This window comes from Eleutherodactylus coqui, chromosome 13 (assembly GCF_035609145.1).
Source record: "Eleutherodactylus coqui strain aEleCoq1 chromosome 13, aEleCoq1.hap1, whole genome shotgun sequence".
NCBI classification, from domain to species: domain Eukaryota; kingdom Metazoa; phylum Chordata; class Amphibia; order Anura; family Eleutherodactylidae; genus Eleutherodactylus; species Eleutherodactylus coqui.
Genome location: NC_089849.1, coordinates 19562594 through 19589722, shown reverse-complemented (window position 1 = coordinate 19589722; position 27129 = coordinate 19562594). Strand labels below are relative to the sequence as shown.

Here is a 27129-nt window from a genome sequence, read left to right as displayed (position 1 = left end):
TCTGAAAGGCCCAGGGCAGCTATATAGGGCGGTGATTGGAAAAGGTGCCTCATCTGAAGAGAAGGCCTGAAGCTATTAACCCTAGGAGTGCTGGAAGAGAGTGAATATAAGATCAGGGAACAGAGAGAATGGGACGACGCTCATATTTTCCAGACACAGAAGCAGAAGATTGTGCCTGAACAGTGCACCTAACATGTAGATTGCCTTTTATGATTGAAAAAGGTCCCTGTTCTTGGACCGAAACGTAGCTTTTATACATTTTGGAATGAAATAAAACTATATTTTTGTAGACTTTCAATTGATGCTGCCATGATCTACTTATACCTGTAGGTCTGACTTCACCACTAGATGGGCACAATGACAAGTACCAATATTTTTGGCTCCAGGGCTGAAGTGCCTTAGTCACAGTGCCATATCTCTCCCATATGCAGCGTGGAACTTGGCATCTTAACTAATGAGGATGGAAAATGTCCTATAGGTAACGGATGGCAAGCTGCATCCTTATATTCTATACATTGAATGGCACACCTTGAAACAGCCTACAGCTTTGCATAGATTACTTGCTGCTTGTTATAAATTCTCTTTCACGTAGATTGACTTGATCTCATAGTAAAAAAAAGGTCAAAAATAGCTGAAACAGGCAATATTTTATGCTACCTTGTTCTAACGTTTTCAGGACTAGTCCTAAACATGTGTGTCCTCCCCAGTCACAGTTGGATGTTCCATGTGTGAACAGTATCTATATATTCTATAATCATACAGGGCATATAGGATGACAAAGAGGCAGGGAGGGAGCTCTAGTTTGAGATCCACATCCATGAGTACCTTTCATTTGGGGTGATGTCATTTGACATCCAATAAGATTTACTAAACAGTAGTGCTCCAAAAACTGTCAGGTTGTCATTTTGCCATGGTTGGAACCACTTGGCTTTGTATTGCCTCTGCACCATCCTGCAACATTTACCTTTGTGACTTTCGGCAATCATTTTGTTTAAAAGTAATATTTTCGGCCAGGGACAAGGTTTCTACATTGTGACTATATTCCCAATCATGCTAGGTCCTGTGTGACTGTCCCAGAGTTTGGGTGTTATCCTGTCATCTCAAGAAGCAAGAGACATGTACTGATTCCCATTCCCAACACTGGGCCTCTTGTCTATTACTAGCAATGAAAATGCTGTTCTTCACTCACTCTCAGCAGTGCCAGGCGCTGTGCTCTGTATAGCATAGGAGACACTGACTGCAAGAGGGACACAGAATGTCACTGGATTCAAATGGGGGAACAGAGGAGGCACTGTCTGCAAGTTGGCACTGAGCCTAAGTGGGGGCACAAAGGGAGCATTAGTACTGTAGGGGGCACAAAGAGGTTCATTCGGGTAAGCAATAAGATGGGGAGATTGTGCGGAGACAAATTGTGGCTGGGAGGAGTGTTGATGGTGGTCTGGGCCCAGATAGAGGAGAAAAACGAAAACGGAGGGGACAAATACAGAATATGTCAGCTGTAATCTCATGAGGTAACTATAGAGTAATCATTATCACTGTGTTTGACTACATCATTACTCCAAGAGGACACAAAGGGCACGGCTTAATCCTTAAAACATAAAGGGTGTGGCCTATTGTTACTAAAATAATGCTTTGGAGCTCTACACACTGAAGGACTTATCTCTCTTCTTGTTGTTTGAAAATTGGGAGGTATGTATATGCATATTACTCTAGAGCAGTCTCCTCATTACCTCTCTCCATCTGTTGCAAAACTACAACTCCCAGCATGCCCTGGAAGACCGGCTTAGTGTTCCATACTATTTTTCTCATGCTGCTGATTTAGTTAGGAATGAAATAGAAAAAAAACCTCTTTCCGTTTTGGTTTGGCACATTTATGAATGATGACACAATGAATACACACACCACATGGATTTTGGTTAATGGGTTTTGTTGCCCGGAGGGTGTACTGCAGTGTCACATGCCTTGTGGGCATACTTGGCAAGAATAGATTAATGACGGTGTTTTATTTTTGTCTTTCTTTGAATCTTGTGACTGCTATCTGGTAGGTGAAACTGGAAGAAGGATTTCAGCTTGTATATAAGCTGCAGGGGAAAGGGGTGGACGAAGATCCCAAAGGACTTTTCCATATAAATGGAGACACTGGATCAATTTATGTGCATCGGGAAGTAGACTTTGAAACCACCCGATTATTCAAAGTAAGTGTGACAGTTATCAGGGACTGTAAGAATGATCTGTCCGTCCACATCCATCCAGTCTAGCCTAATTTAATCTATCTATCCTCCATGGCTGGGCATCACCACAGTCCTGCTAAATGCCATTGCCATGACTTCACTGACATTCTGCTTATGTACCCACATTTGGGAGCTGCACCCCCTTGCTGTGACCTCTCATCCTCTCTTGCTTATCACCCTTCTCTCTCTCTTTCATTCTCTTTCTCTAATCCAACCTCTCTTACCATCTCTCTTTTAACCCCTTTTATTCTATGGCTGTCAACTACCATCTGTCTCTCATTACCCCATTCTCTCTCTTGTCCCCTCCCTTCCCTTCTCTCTCCTACCCCCTCTCTCTATCTCATCCCCACTCTCCTCATCCATTCTCTCTCTCTCCCTGTCCCTCTCTCATCCACTATTCATGCTTTATCCTCTCTCTTATCCTTTTTCTCTTCTCTCATCCTCTTTCCTATCTTTCTTTCATCCTCCATCTCTCGTTCTTTCTCTGCTCTTTTATCCTCTCTCTCCTTTCATGCTCACTGCTTTCTCTGCTTTTCTCCATCTCTTTTTTTCTCTTTAATCTACCACTCATTTCTCTATCAACTCTCATCCTCTCTCCCCTTTCATGATCTTTCTCTCCTTATTCACATTTTTCCTCTCCTCTCTTTCATCCTAATCCTTTTTCCTCTCTCCTCTCTCTTCTGTCTAATCTTCTTTCCCCTTATTTTCTCTCCTTTTTATCCTCCCTCCTCTCTCTTATCCTTTACCCTCTCTTTTAATCTCTCCCTCCTCCCTCTCATTCTCTCTATAGCCTCTTTTTTATTCTCTATCTCTCCTCTTTCATCATTACTCCCCTTCTCCTCATTCTCTCTCAACTCTCTTTCATCTCTCTTCCTTTAGCCCCTCTCTCCCTCTCTCTTTTGCCCTCATCCTCTTCCCACTCTCTGTTTCTCTCACTCATCCTCTCTCCTCTTTCATCTTCTTTCTCTCCATCTTCCCATTAATTCTCTCTCCTTTTTTCCTCTCTCTTCTCTCTCCTGTTTCTCCTCTCTTTCTTCCTCATCCCATTTCCTCTCTCACCTGTTTTTATGTAAATAGAGCTTAAAGAGTTCCAGCACTGCATCTTCAGCTGTTGGAAGGAGTCTAAAATGAGCGAGGAAGCAGGAGCGCTCCGAAGTGAAAGTACAGGAACTTTTTAATAATTGTGTAATAAGCACATATCCAGAATCCTCCCAGATCTCCAGTTGCAGTTACATTCTGAGGCTGAAAGCCCATCCAGAGATGGCAGTGCCCATACTGCGGTGCACAGTGTATCCGATCTCTTCCTTCTAATCCTACACCTGTATGAATAGGAGTGGGTCAGGACAAAGGGTAAACCAATGACTGATATAGACAGTATATTAGAATGTTATATATGTTTTCCTTATGCAATGGATAATTTATACTCTCACAAAATCATATATTCATCTCATGTCTGTCTGTCTGTGTATTTCTCTGTATGTCTGTCTCTGTCTGTCTGTCTACAGCATCTTTTTAGTTTTTATGTGTAGATTTAAATCAATTTAGCACCCCAATTAAAAACGATCACCCTTCCCATAGATAATTGCCCAGAACTTTCCATGGACCATATGCTCGGTAGCTGCCGGCAGCTGCTGTATTATACCTCACCAACTGCTAAAGTTCTCTGCAACTTTGTTGCCTTTTTGTTTGTGCAGTGGAAATTCAATGCAATCAACAAAAGTTCCATGAAAGTGGATACAAGACTCGGGATTCATCTGAAGATCCTGGACATCAATGATAATGCCCCGGAGTTCAAAAACAAGACTTATTACGTATCGGTTAATGAAAGCGCTGTGCAAGGTACGGTATGGCGAGACAAGTCTCTGCACCATCTGCTTGCTGCTGTCGGGTCAGCTTGTTTGCTCCATTCTGCTTGTTACTAATTGCACAGCTAGGCACAAATTGCTATGTGATGTAAGGATAATAAACGGTGCCTGTCAGGGCCAGGCTGCCGCCTACCTGCTGATTACAAACATTTTTTATCTTATTTTCTTAATATCAGTCACTAGATAAATGTCTTACTCCGTCTTATACTGAGCTGCAATCTGTTGGATTTGATTCTGAGTCTTGTACATAGTATGGGGCCAAAGGTATTCCATATGTAAGTGTATAGTGTACACCTGTACAGCGTCATATGAAGAGCTCATAGTCTGATATCACACTGCCAAATATTCACACATTCCTTAGGAAATATAAGGCAGTTTTGGCTTTATACAGCACCTATGCAGATCTTTGCATCTCCATGGTAACAGACAACAAATTGCGTGCCGCCACAAAGCACTATGGTGACGCCATAAAGCAATATGGTGAGCGCTAATTTTATTATTATTATTTGTGGCTGGCAATTAATTGTGATTTGTTTTGTTCGGACGCCAAATGCCCTTGGGCACAATTTGTAGTTGTGAGTGGTGAGGTGTGGAATAATACACAGAGCCGGATATTTAGCTTAAATTGCTGTAACCATGATATATTAAATAAGGCAGTGAGATGAGGTTTTCTTCACCACTTTCAGTGCATAATAACTGATACACAAATTGCAACAATGTAGACACCTGTGTCTAACTCATTTATACGCTGGGAGCTTACTCTGGATTTCTTCTCTCTATCCTTCTTTGTATTTATATCTCTTCATTTCTTTATCTCTCTCTCTCTCTTCATAATTACATCTCTTTTATTTTCCCTCTGTTCACTGTCAAAGCTGTCTCTCCTTCTCAGTTACTCATGGTTTCTCAGATTTCTCCCTTGTTTCTCTCACGGGTGATCTCTGTCTCTTTTCACTTCTCTCTCCTGCCTGGCACTTTCTTTTCTCCTGTTGGGCGCTTCTTTTTTTCTGGCGCTCTCTGTCTCTACTCTCTGGCACTTGCTTTGCCTGGTGCGTCTCACTCTCTCGCTCCTGTGACCGTTGTCTGGCTATTTATCGTCTGTCACCTGACCAGTTTGTCTGCAGCCAATCATAACCTATCTGGTTGCTAGGTTACCTGCACCCCTTGTGTAAACTGACTCAGATTAAACCCCTAGGGCCAGTTATTATATTGCCGGTCCCCATAACTAAGCAGTGCTATGTACTGCCTGTTTCCAGGCCACTACAAAATCTTTTTTATCCTGTAGTCATGCACTATTTTACATGCCTTCTCCTTCTTGCTAACCTACCAGGAGGCAGATTGGAGTGTTGTGGGATCGGGCTACACAGAGTTTGTTTTCTGTCACCATGGACATGCATAGATCTGCATAGGAGCTGCATACACAAATGCGTAGGAAATCTTTAATAATAACTTACTTCGTTATTCAATTTGGATGCATTTTAGCCAATTCCATCCACAGGTTGTCTGTGATGATGTAGCAGTGATACCAGAGAGAACCAATAGACGAGGGAGGGTGGGGGTGCTGTTTCTAGAAGAAAGTGGACTTATTTTTCTTATTGCCTGGAAGAGTCTGCATAGCCTTTAAAGGTTGGAAAAACCTGGCTGCTTTCTTCCAAAAACAGCACTCTCTCCTTTCATCTTCCCTCCTCTCTTTCATCTATTCCTATCCTCTCTTTCTTTCATCCCTTCCTCCACCCTCTCTCTCTTAGGCCTGTTTCACATGGGCGACGCGATATCGCCACAAGAAAATCGCAGCAATATCGCATTGGTGGTCTATGTGATATGGCTGCAGTTTCTAGCAGTGATATCGCGATTTTGTGTCACTACAAAGTTGCGTGACTTTGTAGCGCTCTTTTGCTGGATTTTTTGGAGGGGCTTGAAATATAAGCCCTACCCTGAAAATAAGCCCTAGCTGCAAACAAAAAAACAAATACATCACCTAAGAAGCACTGTCAGCTCCACTGCGTCTTCTCTACAGTCCTCGGCACTTGTTTTCAGGCATCTCTTTCTGGTCAGGGATTTGAAAATCCCCGGCTCCAGGAAGCGCTGCCTCTGATTGGCTGAGTCGCGGTGCATGAGAGCCAATCAGAGCCAGCGCTCGATGAACCAATCAAAGCCATTCATTAAATGCGATAGAAATAGTATATATTGACTATAGTAAGGCATTTGACAAAATATCTCTAACCATTCTTATTGAAAAAATGAACAAATATGGGATTGACAAGACAACTGTTTGGTGGATTCACAACTGGATGAGTAATTGTAGTCAAAGTGTGGTCATAAATGGCTGCACATCCAAGAATGTGACCAGTGGGGGACCACAAGGCTCTGTCCAGGGCTCAATGTTGTTCAACATTTTTATAAATGATCTAGATGAGGGAATTGAGGGGCAAACTGATCAAACTTGTTGACAACAAAAAGCTAGGAGAGATAACCAAGACTAGAGAAGAGAGGATTCAAAAAGCTCTAGACAAGCTTCAACAGCAGGCGGCAACTAACAGAATCATATTTAACATGGAGAAATGCAAAGTCCTACATCTGGACAAGGAAAATAGAGAAAGCCACAAACAGAATTGGAGAAATTGGGCTAAGCAGCAAATGTGTAAAAAACTTGGGTACAGTAATAGATCTTAGACTGAACATGAGTCAACAATGTGATGCAACAGCAAAAAAGGCAAACACAATTCTGGGATGTATTAAGAGAAGTATCAAGTCTAGATCACATGAGGTAATTAACCCTCTTTACTCTTCCTTGGTCAGACCTCAACTGGAATACTGTGTCCAGTTCTGGGTACACCAATTGAATAAAGACATTGATAAACTGAAGCAAGTTCAGAGAAAAGCTACCACAATGGCAGAATGGTGAGCGTTCTGCAAATCATGTCCCATGAGGAATGGTTAAAGGATCTGGGAATGTTTCGCTTGCAAAAAAGAAGCTGAGAGGAGGCTTAATAACTGTCTACAAATATCTGAAGGGCTATCACAGTGCAGAGGGATCAGCCCTATTCTCATTTGCACAAAGGAAGACTAGAAGCAATGGGATGAAACTGAGAGGGAGGAGACACAGATTAGATATTATAAAAAAATTTCTGACAGTGAGGGTGATCAATGAGTGGAACAGGTTACCACGGGAGGTGGTGAGTTCTCCTTCAATGGAAGTGTTCAACCAAAGGCTAGACAAATATCTGTCTGGGATAATTTAATGATTCTACACTGAGCAAGGGGTTGGACCCGATGACCCTGGAGGTCCCTTAGAACTCTACTGTTCTATGATTCATTCTTCCTTGTAAAAGCGCTTCAAATCTGATGGATTGCAAGGGCATCTTGAGTGTAGAGCCCTCTTCAGGTTAACCCACAGATTTTCAATGGGAATCAGATCTGGACTCTGGCTGGGCCATTCCAAATACATTTGGCAGATTTGATGTAGGTTTTGGCAAAACATGGCCTGGCTTGGATGTTTTTCTTTGTTAATAAATAGTGATGAGCGAGCATACTCGCTAAGGGCAATTGCTCGAGCGAGCATTGCCCTTAGAGACTACCTGCCCGCTCGAGACAAAAGGTTCGGCTGCCGGCGGCGGGCAGGGAGCGGCGGAGGAGAGCGGGGAGTAACGGAGGGTAGATCTCTCTCCCCCCCACTCCCTCCTGCTCACTGCGGCAACTCACCTGTCACCCACGCCGACACCCGAACTTTCTCTGCCGAGCGGGGAGATACTCGCTAAGGACAATGCTCGATCGAACAATTTACCTTAGTGAGTATGCTCGCTCATCTCTATTAATAAAGGCCTCCGTCTTGCCATCCTTCTCCACAGCCCAGACATATGAAGAATACGGTAGATGGTTGTCACATGAACAATACAATTAGCACTTGCCAGGAATTCCTGCAGCTCCTTTAATGTTGCTGTAGGCCTCTTGGCAGCCTCCTGGACCAATTTTCTTTTGATCTTTTCATCAATTTTTGGGGGACATTCAGTTCTTGGTAATGCCACTGTTTATGTGTTCCATGGTATATGAAATACTTCGAAAAATTTTGGTCCCCTTCTCCTAACTAATACCTTTTAACAATCCGTGTTGTAAGCTTTTTATGGCTTTTGCTGAAAAATGCAACTAAGAAAATATCAGGAAAATCCTCCTAGAAAAGCTGAACTTTATTTATAGGGATTCTGATTTCCCTCATATAATGGCAGCGGAGTGCTGACTACTTTTAAATATGCGTTTAAATGTTATTGACTTATTCTGAACACAAGCACATACCCATATATATAACACATATAAGAGGGTTTGACTAATTCTGAACACAACCACGTCCCCATGTATATAACACATATAAGAGGGTTTGATTATTTCTGAACACAACCACATCCCCATATATATAACATATATAAGAGGGTTTTACTAATTCTGAACACAATCACATCCCCATGTATATAACACATATAAGAGGGTTTGACTAATTCTGAACACAACCACGTCCCCATATATATAACACATATAAGAGGGTTTGACTAATTCTGAACACAACCACGTCCCCATATATATATATAACCCATATAAGAACGTTTGACTAATTCTGAACACAATCACGTCCCCATATATATAGCACATATAAGAGGGTTTGACTAATTCTGAACACAACCACAACCCCATATATATAACACATATAAGAGGGTTTGACTAATTCTGAACACAACCACATCCATATATATATATAAAACATATAAGAGGGTTTGACTAATTCTGAACACAACCACATCCATATATATATAAAACATATAAGAGGGTTTGACTAATTCTGAACACAACCACGTCCCCATATATATATAACCCATATAAGAATGTTTGACTAATTCTGAACACAACCACATCCATATATATATAACCCATATAAGAATGTTTGACTAATTCTGAACACAACCACATCCATATATATATAACCCATATAAGAACGTTTGACTAATTCTGAACACAATCACGTCCCCATGTATATAACACATATAAGAGGGTCTGACTAATTCTGAACACAACCACGTCCCCATATATATATAGCACATATAACAGGGTGTTCCCACTTATAGAACGACATTATTTTAGTTTTGTTATTTTTATTCTTCCACCCAAAGTGATTTCAGTTTGTCTTCCAATGGAATTTTACAGATAATGGGTCACGCTGAAGGTGGAAAAAAACCTGAAATGATTCATCTTCGTTGGATTTTTTTTTAATGGGAAATATGAAATACATAATAAGCCATTTTTTTCTCTATTAATGCTTTATAATTAGAATAATGTAACGATGGATATCACAATGTAAATGCTTTTTGTGAAACTTTTGTAAAATAAAATGGTGCTGTAACTTGTTGTAAAAGATACATGTCGTGGCTTCTCGGTCACAACGGCGTCGTGGCATGTTGGCCATGATGCAGGTACAGACCAATCACTCTGCCACTATGCAGGTCACTGCTTAACACGCGTTTTGTGGGTGGGCTGCTGGCTGCTATCAGTACCTGTATGCTGCATGCTGGTATTCTATCTGAGAGTCCTACCTGTGAGAGGGTTTGGAATGTGTTTTATTCTCTGTACTCTGAGCAGGTGTGGAGGACTTTATATCCCCCCTCCCCTTGTCCATTGCTGTTTATTCAGTTCACGTTGGAGGTAGTGGTTGGAGCTGGTTGGAGCCTCTATCCTGGGTGAAAGCTATTTGCATTCAGATAAAGTGCTGGTTTTCTTTCCTTCCGCTGTGTTAGTGTTTACACAGTTGCTTTGCGGTGTTTAGTGCATCCCTCCAGGTTCCTTCTCAGGGATAGTCAGCTCCTAGATGAAGACCATGGGGCCGTCCTTACCAGGACGCTAACTCCGCATTTAGGCAGCTGTTCCCCATCTTCCTGACTAGTAAGGGGCAAGTTTCTCTATCTTCTATTGTGTTTCTCAGCTTTATCGTTTGTGTTTTTGCTGCTCTGTGTGAGCGCTGCCCTGCATCCATCACTCGGATGCAGCAATGCACATACAATACAATGGAGTATTGGTGTGAGGAGCAATCTGATGGTCTTCTTTTTTGAAGTGAATGAGGTATTTCACAACTGGATATTAGAGCGGAGCTGGTAATATGATATTGATAAGGCTGACACCATGGACCTTGTATGTTTGTTGCTGTTGGGGTCTGAGAACTTGTTTAGTTCCATTCATAACGAAAGATGGAATCTGTATTTCAGGTTATACAATTTACACAATGCTGGCGTATGACAAGGATGAAGAAAACAGACCCAACTCCATAGTCAACTACTACCTGAGGTCTCAAATGCCCACCGATCCCAATGTGGAGTTCACCATTGACAAAGACAAAGGTTTCATCTCCTTCAAGGGATGCCTAAAGTATGAGGTAGACAACCACGTTATAAAAATTCTTAACTCTCTTATTTATCCATCCACGTAGATGTCTGAGGGTTGTTTTTTGCGGGACGAGTTGTAGTTTTCAACGGTACTATTTTATTTACCATATAAGGTACTGAAAAACATGTTAAAATTTCTAGGTGGAGTGAAATGGCAGAAAATGCAATTCCACCATCTTGGTGGGGCGAGTCTTGTTTTTATCGCATACACACTGTAGCAAAAATGACCTGAAAACTTTATTCTATAGGTCAGCATGATTACTATGATACCAGATTAATTCTTTTTTTTGCAGTGTTTTTGTGCGTTAGTTTGATAGATCAGACTTTTACAGGCAATACCAAATATATCTTTGTTTTTTTTTTACATTTTTTATTGTAAATAGAGGTAAAGGTGAGAGATTTATAACTTTTATTACCTTTTCTTTTTTTTTAAATAATTTAACATTTTTTTTTTTTTTACTAAATTTTACATTTTTCAGCCTCCACAGGGAACTTGAACTTGTGATTAGAGGAGTAACAGTTTCAGGAAAAAATAGCAAACCTTGTTAATGACTTTACAATGCAGTACTTTATGGTATTTAAGTGTAACTCTATTTTGTGCTCTGGACCCTCCAGTATATGTTATTGGAACAAAGTCAGTATCATATGTCCTAATAAAAGGATTACATTTAACTATTTCTACAGACTAATAAGAATTACAAGTTGGTGATTGAAGCACAAGACAATGGTGTGGAAATACAACAAAGTAGCACCTGTGAAGTCCATGTGACGGTGCTAGATAGGAACACCTATCCTCCTGTACTGTCACAGCCAGTGGTAGGTACCTAAAAACAATGCAGAATTTAGTCTTCACTAAATTGAAGGGGGTTTCTGGGACTTTTACTATTGAAAACTTACCCACAAGCTAAGTCATCAGCCCTGGTTTCCTGGGGGTTCGCCACTTGAGAACCCAGCTGATGGCTTGGCCACTATTGAATAAGAGGTGTCCACACTGACAGCAGCCCAGCAATCAATTACTGATGAACTATCCTGTATTAGACCATCAACAGTAGAATTCTCGGAGAGTCCCATTATTGAGGCTGATTATATCTAGCACAGTGATTTCCAGCCTGAGGCTCTAGCTGTTGGAAAAATACAACTCCCAGCAAGTCGAAGGAGTTGTAGTTCTACAACAGCTAGAGATCTAATGTCTTCTTTTCTGCACAGCTGCATGCTGAGGTACCCGAGCAAGACTGTAATGTAACCATCTTGCGATTTGGAATAAGTGATGATGATACTCCATTCACCCCAGGATGGAGAGCCAAATTATCTATCGTAAATGGAGATGAAGATCAACACTATACACTTTCAACAGATCCAAAGACAAATGAAGGAGTTCTTATGGTGGTCAATGTAAGTTTACCTTATAGAATGGTGGATAGACTGGTGGTGGCTATACAGCTGGATCACAACTAGTAGAGCTCGTCTTCATTTTAGTTTGAACCTCTTCCAATTGATTGATAACATTCACAAATTTGAACTGGTAAAGGCTCCTCATACCCTAAGTGATGGCAGGCCGTAGGGTCATTATAAACCAGCACTGGTGGCCCAGCTGGAAGTCAAATGAGATAACCCAATCATGGAGGCAATCATTCTCTGACTTCCATAATTTGATTACATTCTAAGGACTTCGTGTTAAGGCAATCTTTCTAGTCTACATTCCTGTGTTGTATCTACAGGCCTTGGATTATGAAGAACGCACGCAGAGCAATCTTGTCATTACCGTTGAAAATGAAGAACCAATGTATACTTGCAAAATCCTACAGAAGAGTTTAATAGGATTATGGGTTGTAGAGTCATCCAGAGTTCAAGGACGGCAGGCCAAAGAGAAGACAGAGATCATCATAAATGTCCTAGATCGAAATGATGCTCCGGTATTTAAACCACAGAACATCCTCATCACTTTGGAGGAACATTCAGTTCAACCAGGAACTGTGCTGACGACCATCGAGGCCAAAGACCACGATATAGTTGCACCTAATAAAATCAAGTAGGTATTGTCATTCTGAGCTACTAGTAGGGGGGTCCTCTATTCTGGATCCTCATCTCAAATGGGTATAGACAATGCCTCTTACTCTGGAGGATTGTCTTGTCCAGTATTCATTGATATGAATGGGAACGGTGTAATACTTCATTTAACCATTGGGAGCGCTACAGGGAGATTGAATACCAGCTTTACCCATTATGCTCAGTTTATTGTCAAGGGACCCTTCTAAAACGTAGGAATTTCCAAAGCAAAGAATGCCTTCAATGATAGATATACAATTATTACAGCATCTATGGGTGGCCAGAGAAGTAAAGATGCAACCATGAATTCACTTTTATGATATATCTTTACATTCAAGGAAATCCCAGTTCTGAACAATTCCAACATTAACCCCTTGCAGGTAGACATGTGGCTATATACTTACTAACTGTGCATAGTCCATGCAGTTAGGATGTATATACATGTCCACACCATATGCCGTCTATACAGTGGGCTTGGGAAGCGAGCCCCCTCCATACACAGTGGGTATCCACTGCCCTGCAGCAGTAAGATCTTGAGGTTGTTGTTCAGGTGTCATGGCAGCCTAGGGCCTTTCGAAGGCCTCCAGGGCTGTCATGATTGTTTGCCTATTAAAACATGCTGGTAGCATGTCTTTAAAGGGGTTGTCCCGAGGCAGCAAGTGGGTCTATACACTTCTGCATGGCCATAATAATGCACTTTGTAATGTACATTGTGCATTAATTATGAGCCATGCAGAAGTTATAAAAAGTTTTATACTTACCTGCTCCGTTGCTGGCGTCCTCGTCTCCATGGTGCCGACTAATTTTCGCCCTCCGATGGCCAAATTAGCCGCGCTTGCGCAGTCCGGGTCTTCTCCTCTTCTCTATGGGGCTCCGTGTAGCTCCGTGTAGCTCCACCCCGTCACGTGCCGATTCCAGCCAATCAGGAGGCTGGAATCGGCAATGGACCGCACAGAAGCCCTGCGGTCCATGAAGACAGAGGATCCCGGCGGCCATCTTCAGCAGGTGAGTATGAAGACGCCGGACCGCCGGGATTCAGGTAAGCGCTGTGCGGGTGGTTTTTTTAACCCCTGCATCGGGGTTGTCTCGCGCCGAACGGGGGGGGGGGTTTAAAAAAAAAAAAACCTGTTTCGGCGCGGGACATTTCCTTTAATAAGTAGCCTGTAATACATTATAATGTAATACCACTGCATGAGCGATCAAGCGTTCACAAGTTCAAGTCACCTATAGGGACAAAAAAAAGTAAAAATAAATAAATTAAACACTTTAATTATTGCAAAAAATATTAAAATAAATGAAAAAAACAAACTTTCCTACTTGTCACATTCAAAAATGTAAACTATTTTAAAAACATGTAAAACTTGGTATCGCTGCTTCCCTAAAGGTCTGATTTACTAGAATATCACATTGTTATTTCCTTACAAAGAACGCCGTCAGAAAAAATATGCAATGCCAGAATTGCGCTTTTCTGATCACCCCGTCTACAAGACAAAAATTTTAATAAAAAGCGGTTAAAAAGATCATATGAACCCCAAAATGGTACCAATAAAAACTACAGGTCACCCCGCAAAAAACGATTCCTGACACAGCCCTATTGCTGGAAAAATGGAAAAAGTTATGATTTTTTAAAAGTGGGAATACCAAAACTGCAGAATGTGACCCGGTGACAGGAGCATTGATCACTATTGGTTCTGAAAGGGTTAAAGAGGGTTTTGCCAAGTTACAAATTATCCCCTATCCATGGGACAGGGAATCATTTTCTGATCGGATTGGACTTGATTATCTCCAGTGCTCTCATTGAAATTATTGGAGTACCACCATGTATGGACAATTGCCGCTCTGTTCTTGCAGAGACCTTAGGGACCCCTTCCTTGGCAGCAGCTGGACCTCTACTGATCAGAAAGTTATCCCCAATCCTGTATGTAGATGATAACTTTCTGTCTTGGCACAATCCTTGTAGAATATTTATAGCATGATGAGTAACTTTGTAAGTTCTGTTTTACTCATCTTGTGCTAATCCTGAGTTACGTGAGGTTTTGTTCTCCAGTCATGCCTAAAGCTAAATTCAGAATTCTGCTGATTACTTGGAATGCAAGAGCAGTGCATTGTGGGAGCTCAAATGACAGTGACACCGTTAGGGCTCAATTGTTAGGTAACATATCTGAGAGCGGATGGTGAAATGTTGCTAAAAGCAGAATTACATATTAAAGTTGCAAAATCCTGGAAGAAATTGATACATTGTGTCATCCTCACAGCGTATCTGAGTTTTTAACAAGTTTTATAAAATATTCCAGGTTTTTTGTACTTTCTCATTTGCTGTTGCTTTGCACCATATCATATCTGTAAGTTCTGATTTCCGTGGGTCTTCCATATTTTTCTGCTGCCATGCTGTTTCAATCTACTTTCAGGCAGGGAGCATGTCACAAGCCTAGCATTCTGCCAGTAGTTCACTGTCCTGTACTTCCTTTCTCTCACTTTCAAGCGGCATTGCTGTATCTCTGGTCTAATCAGCAGGGAGGCAGTATCCAAATGCCTGCCCCTCTGCTCTCTCAGGACATAGTCGTTGGGAATTCAGAGACATTCTAGTCAAGTAATTAGTAGACCCAAGGAAATGTGCAAACACATGCTATAACAGGAGGAGAAACAGAATGTGGAGATTGTTTACACAGTGTCTAAAGATCTGTCAGCTTGTGAGTGCACAGGAGCAGCCTGTCAAGATAGCTCCTCCCCACAGCTAAGAAAACGCCCCAGACTACAGAAGCTCAATACCTAACAATTGACAGAGGAGCTGGAAGGGAAACCCTTAGTGGCAGCCACTTTAGCCTAAAATGAAAACATTTTTGAGATTTTCATTCAATAGATGGGCGAAAGATCTGCTGTCCACAAACGATTTTTCTTTGAAAGCGGTTTCCCAGAAAAATTGATAGTCCGTCACGCAGGGTCATTGAACATGTGCAGTGTGGCCAGTTTGAACAGTTTTAATGGCCAGTATGGACCAAAATGTGTATAGCTGCATCCGCAAAATGATCATTCAACCATCACTCTACCCTACTTCTATCTAGTGCATGTGTCAAATTCAAGTGAATATCAAGTCTTTTCTTCCACCTGTGCATGGTACGACTGCTCCTTGAGTCACGGACAGAGCTTATAGAGTCTATATTATAGCAATAGCCTCTGTTCATGACTCAAGGAGCAGTCGTACCATGCACTTCTGAAAGAAAAGACATTATATTTGGCCCAAGGGCCATCAGTTTGACACTCTTGATTAATGTGTATGGCTTAGTGTGGAGCAAGACACAGGGATTGGAGAACACCACAGAGAATCCTAATTAAACCATAGAGCGAAACATTCTAAATTTTTCTACATTTCTTTTTTATTTCCTGATAGTAGATTTTTAAATTCTTTTTTATGTTTATGACTATTAGGGCGGCCATTTTGCCTGAGCTGCATTTAGAGATATTCTTTTCAGCAGCCTTATGGGCTATAGGCACAGTAGACTGGGGGAAAGCCCATTGAGAGTTTTATGGGCATGTTCTATGACCTGTGCAGGGAGGGAGAGGAGGTAGGCAATGAAGGGGGAGGAGGTGAGCCATGATCATCACCCGTTATGAATGGTAGATCCTGTATTATCTATATCCTGCCTGTGATGATAATGGGATAACTGCTGAAACGTTTTCTATACAGAACAGGAAACGTCAGACTATTATTAGGCTTAGTGGTCGGTGTGAGAACTGCAGGATTTGAAGATTTTTAAAAAATTTAGATTAAGACATGGAACGTGAAAAAACAAATCATTAAAAAATTTTCAAAAATGTTTCAGATAAAAACTTCATTCATACAATAGCTAATTTTCTAATTATACTCTCCCTTTAAGCCCTTAACGACACAGGTGTACAGTTACGTCCTGCGTGTTTGGGGTTTGTACGTAAGGTGATCGGGAGCCTATCCCACTCCATACAATGCGGGTGCCAGCTGTTTTCTCACAGCTGACACCCGTCGGCAACAGCCGCGATCAGCGCTAACACTGATCAGGGCTGCTAACCCTAAAAATGCTGCTGTTCAGTTGCCGTGCCAGCATGAGGCCTTCTGAAGGCCCCCAGCACATCCATAGCTGATTGCCTATGAAGCCATGCCTGTGCTGTGGATTTATAGAATGCCTGTCAGATCCTGGTACAATGTGATACTGTGGTATTACATCATACTGCAGGAGCGATCGAACCATCGCAAGTTCTTGTCCAGTGTAGGGACTAAAAAAAAAAAGAAGTTAAAATAATTTTTAAAAACTTTTATTAATTTTAAGAAAAAAATAAAAGGCTTAAAAGTTTTCGAAAATACCTTTTCCCCAAATTTGTAATAAAAAAAAATCAAAGTTAAAAAATAAACATTTGCATTACTGTGTCCAAAAAAAACGAGCCCTCGCACAACTCTGTCCACGGAAAAATTAAAAAAGTTATGGCAATCAGAAGACGGCAACAGAAAATAATTTTATATTTTTCCAAAGATATTGAATTTTTTGAAAGTAGTACAGCAAAAAAAAACCAACAATCTAAATCTGGCATCGTAGCAATCATACGGACCCACAGAATAAAGTTATCATGTCGTTTTTGCCGCAATGTGTACGCCATAAAAACAGGACCCTCCTAAAATGTCAGAATTTGTTTTTTTTTCATTTCACTCCACGTAATAAAAGTTTTTCGGTACATTATATGGTACATTAAATAGTACCATTGAAAAATACAACTCATCCCGCGAACAACCAGCCCCCAGACAGCTACGTGGATGAATAAATAAGAGCTATGATTTTTGGAAAGTGGGGAGAAAAACCCAAAAATGAAAAAAAGGGGGTTGTCAAGGATTAGAACAACATGGCTGCTTTCTTCCAAAAACAGCGCCACACTTGTCCATGGTTTGTGTCTGGCACTGCAGTTCAGCTCTATTGACGTAAATGGGACAGAGATGCAATACCACATATGTACATCCTGTGGCCAGGAGTGGCGCTGTTTTTGGAGGCAAGCAGCCATGTTTTTTCTAATCCTGGACAAGTCCATGAAGTAGACATGTAATCACGGCCAATGTGATGAAGGCTAGCAAAGTTCTGAGAAGACTAGGGGCCAAATTCTTCATCAGGGAAGTTATTGTGTTATTTTTTCAGGTATTTTTTGGAGAATGACACGGCCAACTGGTTATCCATAAATGAAGACACTGGAGTCATCACCACCAAGGACCAGCTGGATAGAGAGTCGCATCATGTGACGAACAGCCAGTATATCGTGACGGTTCTGGCGGTGGATGATGGTGAGTGCAGCTGGAGCCAAATTTGCTGTCTAAAGATATGGATATAGAAATATGGCAATTGTGCTCCAACATGAAATGAAATGATCCATAGATGTGTCCTGTGCAGGACAACCATTAGCTGACTGGGTGGGATTTCAGGTGGCATTGCCCCTATATCAAGTGATCCACCATATGACCTATATCATTTAAGAGGGTTTTCGGGTCTTTAATATTGATGACCTATCCTTAGAATACAATATCCTACCAAAAGTATATGTACGCCCCTATAATAGAACGGATCACGTCTTATTATGTCATATGTCCTAAACCATGCTATGTAAGACGCGGACCCTTGGAGGTGTCAGCCAAAGTTTATGATGTGGATATACAGGTTATGCCGCTTAACACAAGCCATTCATCACGAAGGGCAATGCATCAGCCCGTCTACAGTAGTGCAAGGAGCATCGTCATGGGACAGATGGGCAATGGGAGAACGTTCTATGGAGTGACAAATCATGCTACTCCATCTTCAAACCAGATGGACGTACCGCTGAGTGGAGGACACCTGGGGAAAGTCTTTTGCTTGAATGTGTTGTACCAACAGTAAAGTTCAGTGGAGGACCTGTTATTGTCTGGGGATGCTCTTGGTCTTGGTTGTAGTTACAAGAACCATGACCACGGAGGTGAACCCTGACATTCTAGACAATAATGTGCTGCCGGCAATATGGCAATACTCTGGGAATGGTCAGCCATACTGCCAACAAGACAACGCGCCTTGTCACAAATCCAACACTGTGTTTGTTTGAGGATATAGATTTTTATGATTGGACCGGTTGCACAGAGTCCGACCTGAACCCTACTGAACATCTTTAGGATGAACTAGAATGTCAGGTGAGGAACTATGAACAGCATCCATCTTTTTGAAAGAACTCTCCAGATGTTTGCAGGATGAATGGAGGGAAATACCAGCTGAGATGTATTAGACGTTAGTAGAAAAAATGCCACAGAGAGCATCCGATGTCATTAGGACCAAAGGAGCCCCACTAAGTATTAACATGGAGAAACTGAAGCAAGACGTGTATTGAAAAAAGTCAGTCCCTTGCAGGAAACAACATGGTTGCTATGGGAATCATGGGAAAAGTTGACCAGAATTTTTAAAAAGGGGTTGTATCAAATTAGAAAAACTTGGCTGCTGTCTTCCAGAAGAGGTTCCTCCACTGGCTGTGTCAGATATTGCAGCTCATGTGAGTGGAGGGGGAGATGACCTGCAGTACCAAATTCAGCCTATGGACAAGAGTGGTATTGTTTCTGTAAAATAGCAGACAGGTTTTTCCAATGGAGAAGACAGATTCTGCACATTGCATCACTATGACATCATCATTAATGGAGGCTTCTAATATAAATGTATTGATTTTTTTTTTAAGGTAAGCCCCCAATGACTGGTACAGCCAACTTAATCATTACTGTGAAAGACATTAATGACAATGTTCCAAAACTGCTCAATCCCTACATAACCACTTGTGAGAATGACAAGGAGGCTCTTCTCAGCACCCCCATCATCGACAAAGACCTCAGACCCTACTCTGGACCCTTCTACATCCAGGTCTTAAACAAAGACCCTGAGAAGATACCCATCAAACTGATAGACTGTAATGGTAAGACACAGAATACACCACTGTATATGTATGCCCCCTGGGGCCCCTATAATAGACCTTCCCCTTCTATTGGCTGAGAGACCCCTAAAATAGGCTTTTGGCTGCTGTTCATTGAGGGGATCACATGGTAGACTTACATGATTTGAGGGCAAAATGACTAATTCCTGGCATAGTAAGTATACCAAACAAATCTTCCTTTACTTGTAAGTATAAATGTGCCATAGACATAATCCATGTGACTGTTACAGGTGAGGGCTTCCCAAAAAAGTTTGGCTCCATCCATTTATCCAACGGGCAGTAGAGAACTCCCACCTTTCAACAGCAGTAGACTCAACCAATGGACACCCAAGATGCTTTTTTCTTGGACTTTATTGGTGCTGATGGTGAAATCCAGTCTCCTGGATACTTGTGGACTAGGATTAGGGATCAATGAACTTTTGAAAAGTTCAGTTTGGTTGGGTAACCAAATTTTGACAAAACGTTTGCTTCTGTCCAAGTTAGTTCAAACCAAAACTGAACTTCACCAGTAGGCCTAAAACTGGTGTATATAATACTGTCTAGGAGCCAAAAAAGTCCCGTATAACAATCTTAGGTGACCCAGGAATGTATTTAAATACTTTTGAGCAGTTTTAAAGGCAAAGTTTAAACTGCATGGGTGCTCAGAAAAACACAGCAAACATGCATTAGCATCAATGTGCATTGCAGTATTTTTTTGCTGACCGCTTTCTGTGGATTGTGACAAAACGCAGGTAACTTGGGCGTTTTCTTGTGATTTTTTGCACACATGAAAAACGGATAACGCATGGATGCAACAGAGATGTAATAAACTGCACATACGTAACAAAAACATGTAACACGTACATACACATCCATACATCCATGTGAATGAGTCATAAGTCATAACTCATCAACAGTCCCCTCATCATGTATTTTGCTACCTGGAAATTATCAGCAAACGGCTGTTGACTGATCCAAATGTCAGAATCTTATTAAATATTTAACATGATGTGAGCCCATTAATGCTGACATGTTGAGAAGGAGGACTTTGTCTGGAAGATGCTGCAGTGCTCACACAAGAGATGCTTTTGTCTTTGAAGTATTAGATAGCTCAAAACTGGAATTGTAAGAGATGGAATAAAGTGTTTTTGCTACAGCAGAAGTCTTCTTCTCGTGAATATGGACTGACAGTCGCCGACAAACCTGACATGCTGGTTATAGGAAGAAGGAAACACACCTACAAGCTTCTTGTCATTCAGAAGCTCATTCCATGAGATAGAATGGAGAAGGTGGTGGTGGTGGTGGTGGTGGTGGTGGTGGTGGGGATTGCTGGTTCTGGCACTCAACTTGTCCATGGCTGCCGTATAATGATGGGTAATGAGAAAGGACAATGGGATAGCGCCTTATGCAAACAGCAGCAATTATGGACAAGTGAAACAAATAAATAAGGACTCACCTCGTGGGGATGACAAATCCGTGAAAAGGGGTGAAAAGGTCTGTCCCCACACCTAGAGTCCTGGTCTGCGAGGGATACGTCTCTTAAGCACATAGGCATCCAAGGTTGGAGAGCAGCAGAATAATAAAGAACTTCTAAGAAGGGGGCTTTCTAGTTGTAGATCCCCCTCCTTCATCCCAGTAAGCACTATTTTTTTTTATTACGTACGTTATGAGCGCAGATATTTTTTGTCCTCACTACTTCTATGTATAATGTTGGGTTTCTTCTGCAGTACCGGCTACCGCAGCTCACCTTTTCTTCTCCGAAAATCATTCTTCCAGATGTCCCAAACAGTCTAAAGGGGGCTTCATCAGAGAAAATATCGTACAGGGATTGGACTGCAGAGGACTGATGAAGCCCCCTTCAGACTGTTTGGGACATCTAGGAAAATGATTGTCTGGAGAAGAAAAGGTGAGTCCTGTGTCATGTCAACAGTAAAGCATCTGGAAACCATTCATGTATGGGACTGCTTTTCATCCAAGGGTGTGGACTGATTCACAGCTTACCATGAATAAAGAATGAGATCTAACTACCCAAACTACCCTCCAGGGGCAACTTCCCCCAACCGTCCAGGGGCAACTTCCCCCAACCGTCCAGGGGCAACTTCCCCCAACCGTCCAGGGGCAACTTCCCCCAACCGTCCAGGGGCAACTTCTCCCGACCATCCAGGCGCAACTTCTCCCGACCATTCAGGTGCAACTTCTCCCGACCATCCAGGCGCAACTTCTCTTGACCATCCAGGCGCAACTTCTCTTGACCATCCAGGCGCAACTTCTCTTGACCATCCAGGCGCAACTTCTCCCGACCATCCAGGCGCAACCTCTACCAACTGTCCAGGAGCAACTTCTCCCGACCATCGAAGCGCAACTTTTCCCGACTATTCAGGCGCAACTTCTCCCAGCAATTCAGGCGCAACCTCTCCCAACCATCTAGGAGCAATTTGGGAGGAGCAATGTTTTTTTCCAGCATGATGGAGTACCATGTCACAAGGCAAAAGTGGCTTGGTGAACAAAACATTGAAATTTTGGGTCCATGCCCAGGAAACTCCCCAGATCTCCATCCCATTGAAAACCTGTGGTCAAGCCTCAAAAAGCAGATGGACAAACAAAAACACAGAATTTGTAAAAAACTGCAAGCACGGATTAGAAAGAATGGGTTATCATCAGTCAGGATTTGTCTCAGAAGCTAATATGCAGCATGCCAGGGCGAATGGCAAAAATCTTGAAAAATAAAGGTCAACACCGTAAATATTGAGTCTTTGCCTAAATTTGCTATATTTGAGAAAAAAAGTTTAACAACTTGTGAAATGCTTATAATTGTGCTTCAGTAACCATAGAAACATCTGACTAAAAGATCTAAACACTGAAGCAGCAAACTGTGAAAAGCAAAATTTATATCAGTTTCTAAATTTTGCCCACGACTGGAGCTTATAGTAAAAAACATAATGCAACTATGGATCAGTCAACAGCAGTGTGTTGATGGCTTCCATGCAGCAGATATAGTCTGGCTGATCTACACTGCACAATAAAAAATAATTGGGCTTGATTTTAAAGAAAGAGTCCGGGAAAAACTTTTTGACAACTAAATTCACGGAGATCTGTGACTGCAAGAAAATAATGATGTCCCTCTTTTAGACGATATCCTTAAGGTTAAGAAGGAGAAAGATGCTTATCAAGGAAACCACACCCTACATCTGGAGATTTATGATCTCCAAGGAGTTATGTCATTGGAGAACATCACTGTGTATGTGTGTGACTGCTTGGTGGATGAGGTCTGTATAGGAAAAATGGTGAAACCACCAACTCTGGGCGGAGGCGCCATCGCTCTACTACTGCTGCTTCCAGTATTCTTCATCTGTAAGTAGTTTTATTATGCACTCAATTTCTATAGAATTCTATTGCTTTTGAACTCTAGACTGCTATACCCTTTTTCTCCTATAGGGGTGCTGCAGGAAAAATACACATCAGCATTGTAGTACAGGAACTACAATTGTATAGATTAAGGAATTTCTGAAAAGTGGAAATCCCTTTAAGATGACAAGATGTCCAGCTTTTGTGAATCTAGATTTGCCAACATGCGCTGGACATCCTGGGAGTTGTAGTTTGACAAATGTTAAGCATTTCTTAAGTTTGATGCTGATATTGGCAAGCTGTAAAATTTCTTTCTTGCATTTTGAATTTGACGCAAATAACAGATTGAACATAATCGCTACAATGTCCTAACCTTGATGTGGTGCTGTATCAAGATTTATGCACTAGGGGGCAGTGTTGCATTTTGCAGACTGTGCTGATACAGCTGTGTCTTCATTATATAATGTAGAAGGCGGGGGAGGGGGGCTTTACTTCTCACTTGTCTTTTCTTAAAGCGACACTCCGGTCCTGGAGAAACAAAGATGGCCGAACCATTTCTCTGACTTCCTGGTGCACACTGTATTAGTATGCATCATTAGTCTAAGACACTTCATGCTGATGTCAATGGCTGCTCACCTGGTCAATCAAAGCAGGTGTGTAATGTCTTAGACAAGTGATGCATACTAATACCCCATGTGCATCAGGCAGCCATAGAAGCTGACAGCCATCTTTGTTTCTGGACCGGTTGGTCGCTTTAAGACTTACTTTACCAGTCTGGTCTCTTGTTAGAGTGCCCCCTGCTACTGTGTCTCCTGCAAGCACTCACCTGGATTTACGTTTCTCATGCAAACAGTACTATGTCTTCTGCTGTGCAAGATAGAAACCAGGACGGTCATGGTCCCCGTGGAAGCCGAAACTGTGAACTCGCTGATTGTATACAATGAGGAGTCGGAGAAGGAGTGTCTGGTATAAAGTCATGTTTGTAGTAAATCTATCTATCTATCTATCTATCTATCTATCTATCTATCTATCTATCTATCTATCTATCTATCTATCTTCTATCTATCTATCTATCTATCTCATATCTATCTATCTATCTATCTATCTCATATCTATCTATCTATCTCATATCTATCTATCTATCTATCTATCTTCTATCTATCTATCTATCTATCTATCTATCTATCTATATATCTATCTATCTATCTATCTATCTATCTATCTATCTATCTATCTATCTATCTATCTCATATCTATCTATCTCATATCTATCTATCTATCATCTATCTATCTCATATCTATCTATCTATCTCATATCTATCTATCTATCCCATATCTATCTATCTATCTATCTATCTATCTATCTATCTATCTATCTATCTATCTATCTATCTATCTATCCCATATCTATCTATCTATCTATCTATCTATCTATCTCATATCTCTCTATCTATCTATCTATCTATCTATCTATCTATCTATCTATCTATCTATCTCATATCTCTCTATCTATCTATCTCATATCTATCTATCTATCTATCTATCTATCTCATTACATTTTTTCCACTTTAGGCTACAAATGCATTGAATGGAGTGGGAGACATGGCTGATATCACAACTAATGACCAAGAAATAATAATAATCTTTTTTTGTATAGCGCCAACATATTCTGCAGCGCTTACATAGACGGGGGATACAGAAAGACAAAAAATACAAAAATTACAGAACCACGGTTATATAGTAATCAGTTGATGGAAACAATAGGGGTTAGGGTCCGGCTCCAACGAGCTTACATACTACAAGTAATGGGGGGATACAGAAGGTAAAGGGCTGGAGATGTGCCTGGTATTGCGAGGTGGAGAGTAAGGGGTGATATACACAGACAATGGTCAGACATTTAGCCGTGTGACGGCAGAAACAGTATGACTGCAGGAGCGGTTTATGATGGCTAGCAGGGATTGCAGTCAGTAGGTCAGGGAGCATGTTATCAGGCGGAGTACAGAGGGGTTTGTTTAGGGTATGCGGTATGCCTCCCTGAAGAGGTGCGTTTTTAGAGCACGCCTGAAGTTCTGCGAGTCCTGGATTGCTCGGGTAGCCTTTGGTAGTGCGTTCCAGAGGACCGGTGCTGCTCTGGAGAAGTCTTGGAGGTGGGAATGAGAAGTTTTAATTAACGGGGCGCTCAGTCTGGTGTCGTTAGCAGAGCGGAGAGCCCGGGCGGGGTGATGGATTGAGATGAGGGAGGCGATGTAGGGGGGCGCTGCACTGTGGAGGGCTTTGTGGATGAAGGTGGCGAGTTTAAATTGAATTCTGTATTTAACAGCCAGCCAGTGCAGTGACCGGCACAGGGCAGAGGCGTCCGAGTAGCGGCTGGACAGGAAGATGAGCCTGGCTGCCGCATTCAGGATGGATTGGAGACGGTAGAGTCTGGTGCAGGGGAGGCCGATCAGCAACGAGTTGTAATAATCGAGCCGGGAGTGGATGAGGGCAACAATAAGCGTTTTTAACGTGTCCACAGTGAGAAAAGAGCGGATTCTTGCGATGTTCTTGAGGTGCAGCTGACATGTTCGGGCCAGAGATTGGATGTAGGGGGTAAAAGAGAGATCAGAATCGAATATGACCCCAAGGCAGCGGGCATGTGGTCTAGGAGTTATGGTGGCGCCACACACTGAGATGGAGATGTCAGGAGGAGGTCGGTTAGTGGAGGGTGAAAATACCAGCAGGTCAGTCTTAGAGAGGTTTAGTTTTAGGTAGAGAGAGGACATGGTGTTAGAGACAGCGGACAGACAGTCGGTGATGTTTTGGAGTAAAGGTGCGGAGATGTCACGGGAAGAGGTGTGTAGCTGGGGGTCGTCAGCATACAGGTGGTATTGGAGGCCAAATCTCCTGATGGTTTTTCCAATAGGGGCTGTGTAGATAGAGAAAAGGAGGTGACCGAGGACTGAGCCCTGGGGAACCCCAACAGCAAGGGGAAGAGGAGGGGAGGTAGAGCCAGCAAAGGAGACACTAAAAGAGCGGTCAAATAGGTAGGAGGAGAACCAGGAGAGAGCAGTGTCCTTCAGGCCAATGGAGCAGAGCATACTGAGGAGGAGTTTGTGATCAACAGTGTCAAATGCTGCAGAAAGGTCGAGGAGGATCAGTAGGGAGTAATCGCCCCTCGATTGGCTGTCAGTAGGTCATTGGATACCCTTGTAAGGGCAGTTTCTGTTGAGTGTTGAGGTCGAAAGCCAGACTGTAGGGGGTCTAGGAGAGAGTTCTCTGATAAATAGCTTACAAGGCGGGAGTAAACCAGGCGTTCTAGTAGTTTGAAGATGAAGGGGAGGTTTGAGATGGGTCGGTAGTTGGCAGCATCAGTCGCGTCCAGAGTCGGCTTCTTTAGCAGTGGGGATATGATGGCGTGTTCGAAAGAAGAGGGAAAGATGCCAGAGGTCAGAGAGAGGTTGAATATAGTGGTGAGATGGGAGATGACCACTGGGGAGAAGGAACGGAGGAGGTGTGAGGGGAGGGGGTCGCTAGCGCAGGTGGTGGGGCGAGCAGAGAAGAGCAATTTGGAGACTTCTTCCTCTGTCGCTAGTCTGAGTACAGATAGTGAGCAGGAACTAGATGAGGTATCTCTCCCATGATCTGTTTATACCCAGGACTGCAACGGTAACAATAGGGCATCCGCTACGTTTAGAGGAAAGCAGGTTTCATCACCAACATAGAAAGGGGTTCTTTACTGTAAGAGCAGTGAAACTGTGGAACTCTCTGCCTGAGAATGTGGTGATGGCAAAATCCATAGAGGAGTTTAAAAGGGGACTTAATGTCTTTCTGGAGCGGAAGGATATTACAGGTTATAAATCTTAGGTTAATTGTTAATCTGGGTTTACAGGCAGGTAGGAACTATTAGGGGTTGATCCAGGGATTAGTCTGATTGCCATTAGGGAGTCGGGAAGGAATTTGTTCCCCAAAAGGGCTAATTGGCTTCTGCTCTTGGGGTTTTTTGCCTTCTTCTGGATCAACAACACAGGAGGATAGACAGGCTGGACTAGATGGACATTGTTTTCATTCGGCCTTACGAACTATGTTACTATGTTACTATAAGAGTAGCTCAGTCTTATACAAGTGAAAGGGACTGAGCTGCAATACCAGGCACAGCCACTATATAATGTACAGTGCTGCTCCTCGTATGGACTGTAGTGAGCACAGCTCTCACCCAAAGGCTGTTGTCACTTCAATCAGCTCATCAGTTGGGATCCTGAGTGGCAGACCCCAGCCAATCAGCTATTGATGACATATCCTGAGGATAGTTTAGTGCAAGAA

At 42.2% G+C, this 27129-nt stretch overlaps 1 protein-coding gene across 1 annotated transcript in view; it reads left to right on the top strand.

The window, feature by feature from the left end:
• Positions 1-27129, top strand: part of LOC136587568 (cadherin-like protein 26) — an 85710-nt gene that overhangs the window by 42860 nt on the left and 15721 nt on the right. The window contains exons 4-13 of the mRNA XM_066586236.1: positions 2046-2195; positions 3926-4070; positions 10336-10502; positions 11197-11328; positions 11719-11904; positions 12231-12541; positions 17712-17854; positions 19258-19488; positions 22615-22836; positions 23684-23796. Coding sequence (XP_066442333.1) covers positions 2046-2195; positions 3926-4070; positions 10336-10502; positions 11197-11328; positions 11719-11904; positions 12231-12541; positions 17712-17854; positions 19258-19488; positions 22615-22836; positions 23684-23796 — 1800 coding nt within the window. The remainder of the gene's footprint in view (positions 1-2045; positions 2196-3925; positions 4071-10335; positions 10503-11196; positions 11329-11718; positions 11905-12230; positions 12542-17711; positions 17855-19257; positions 19489-22614; positions 22837-23683; positions 23797-27129) is intronic.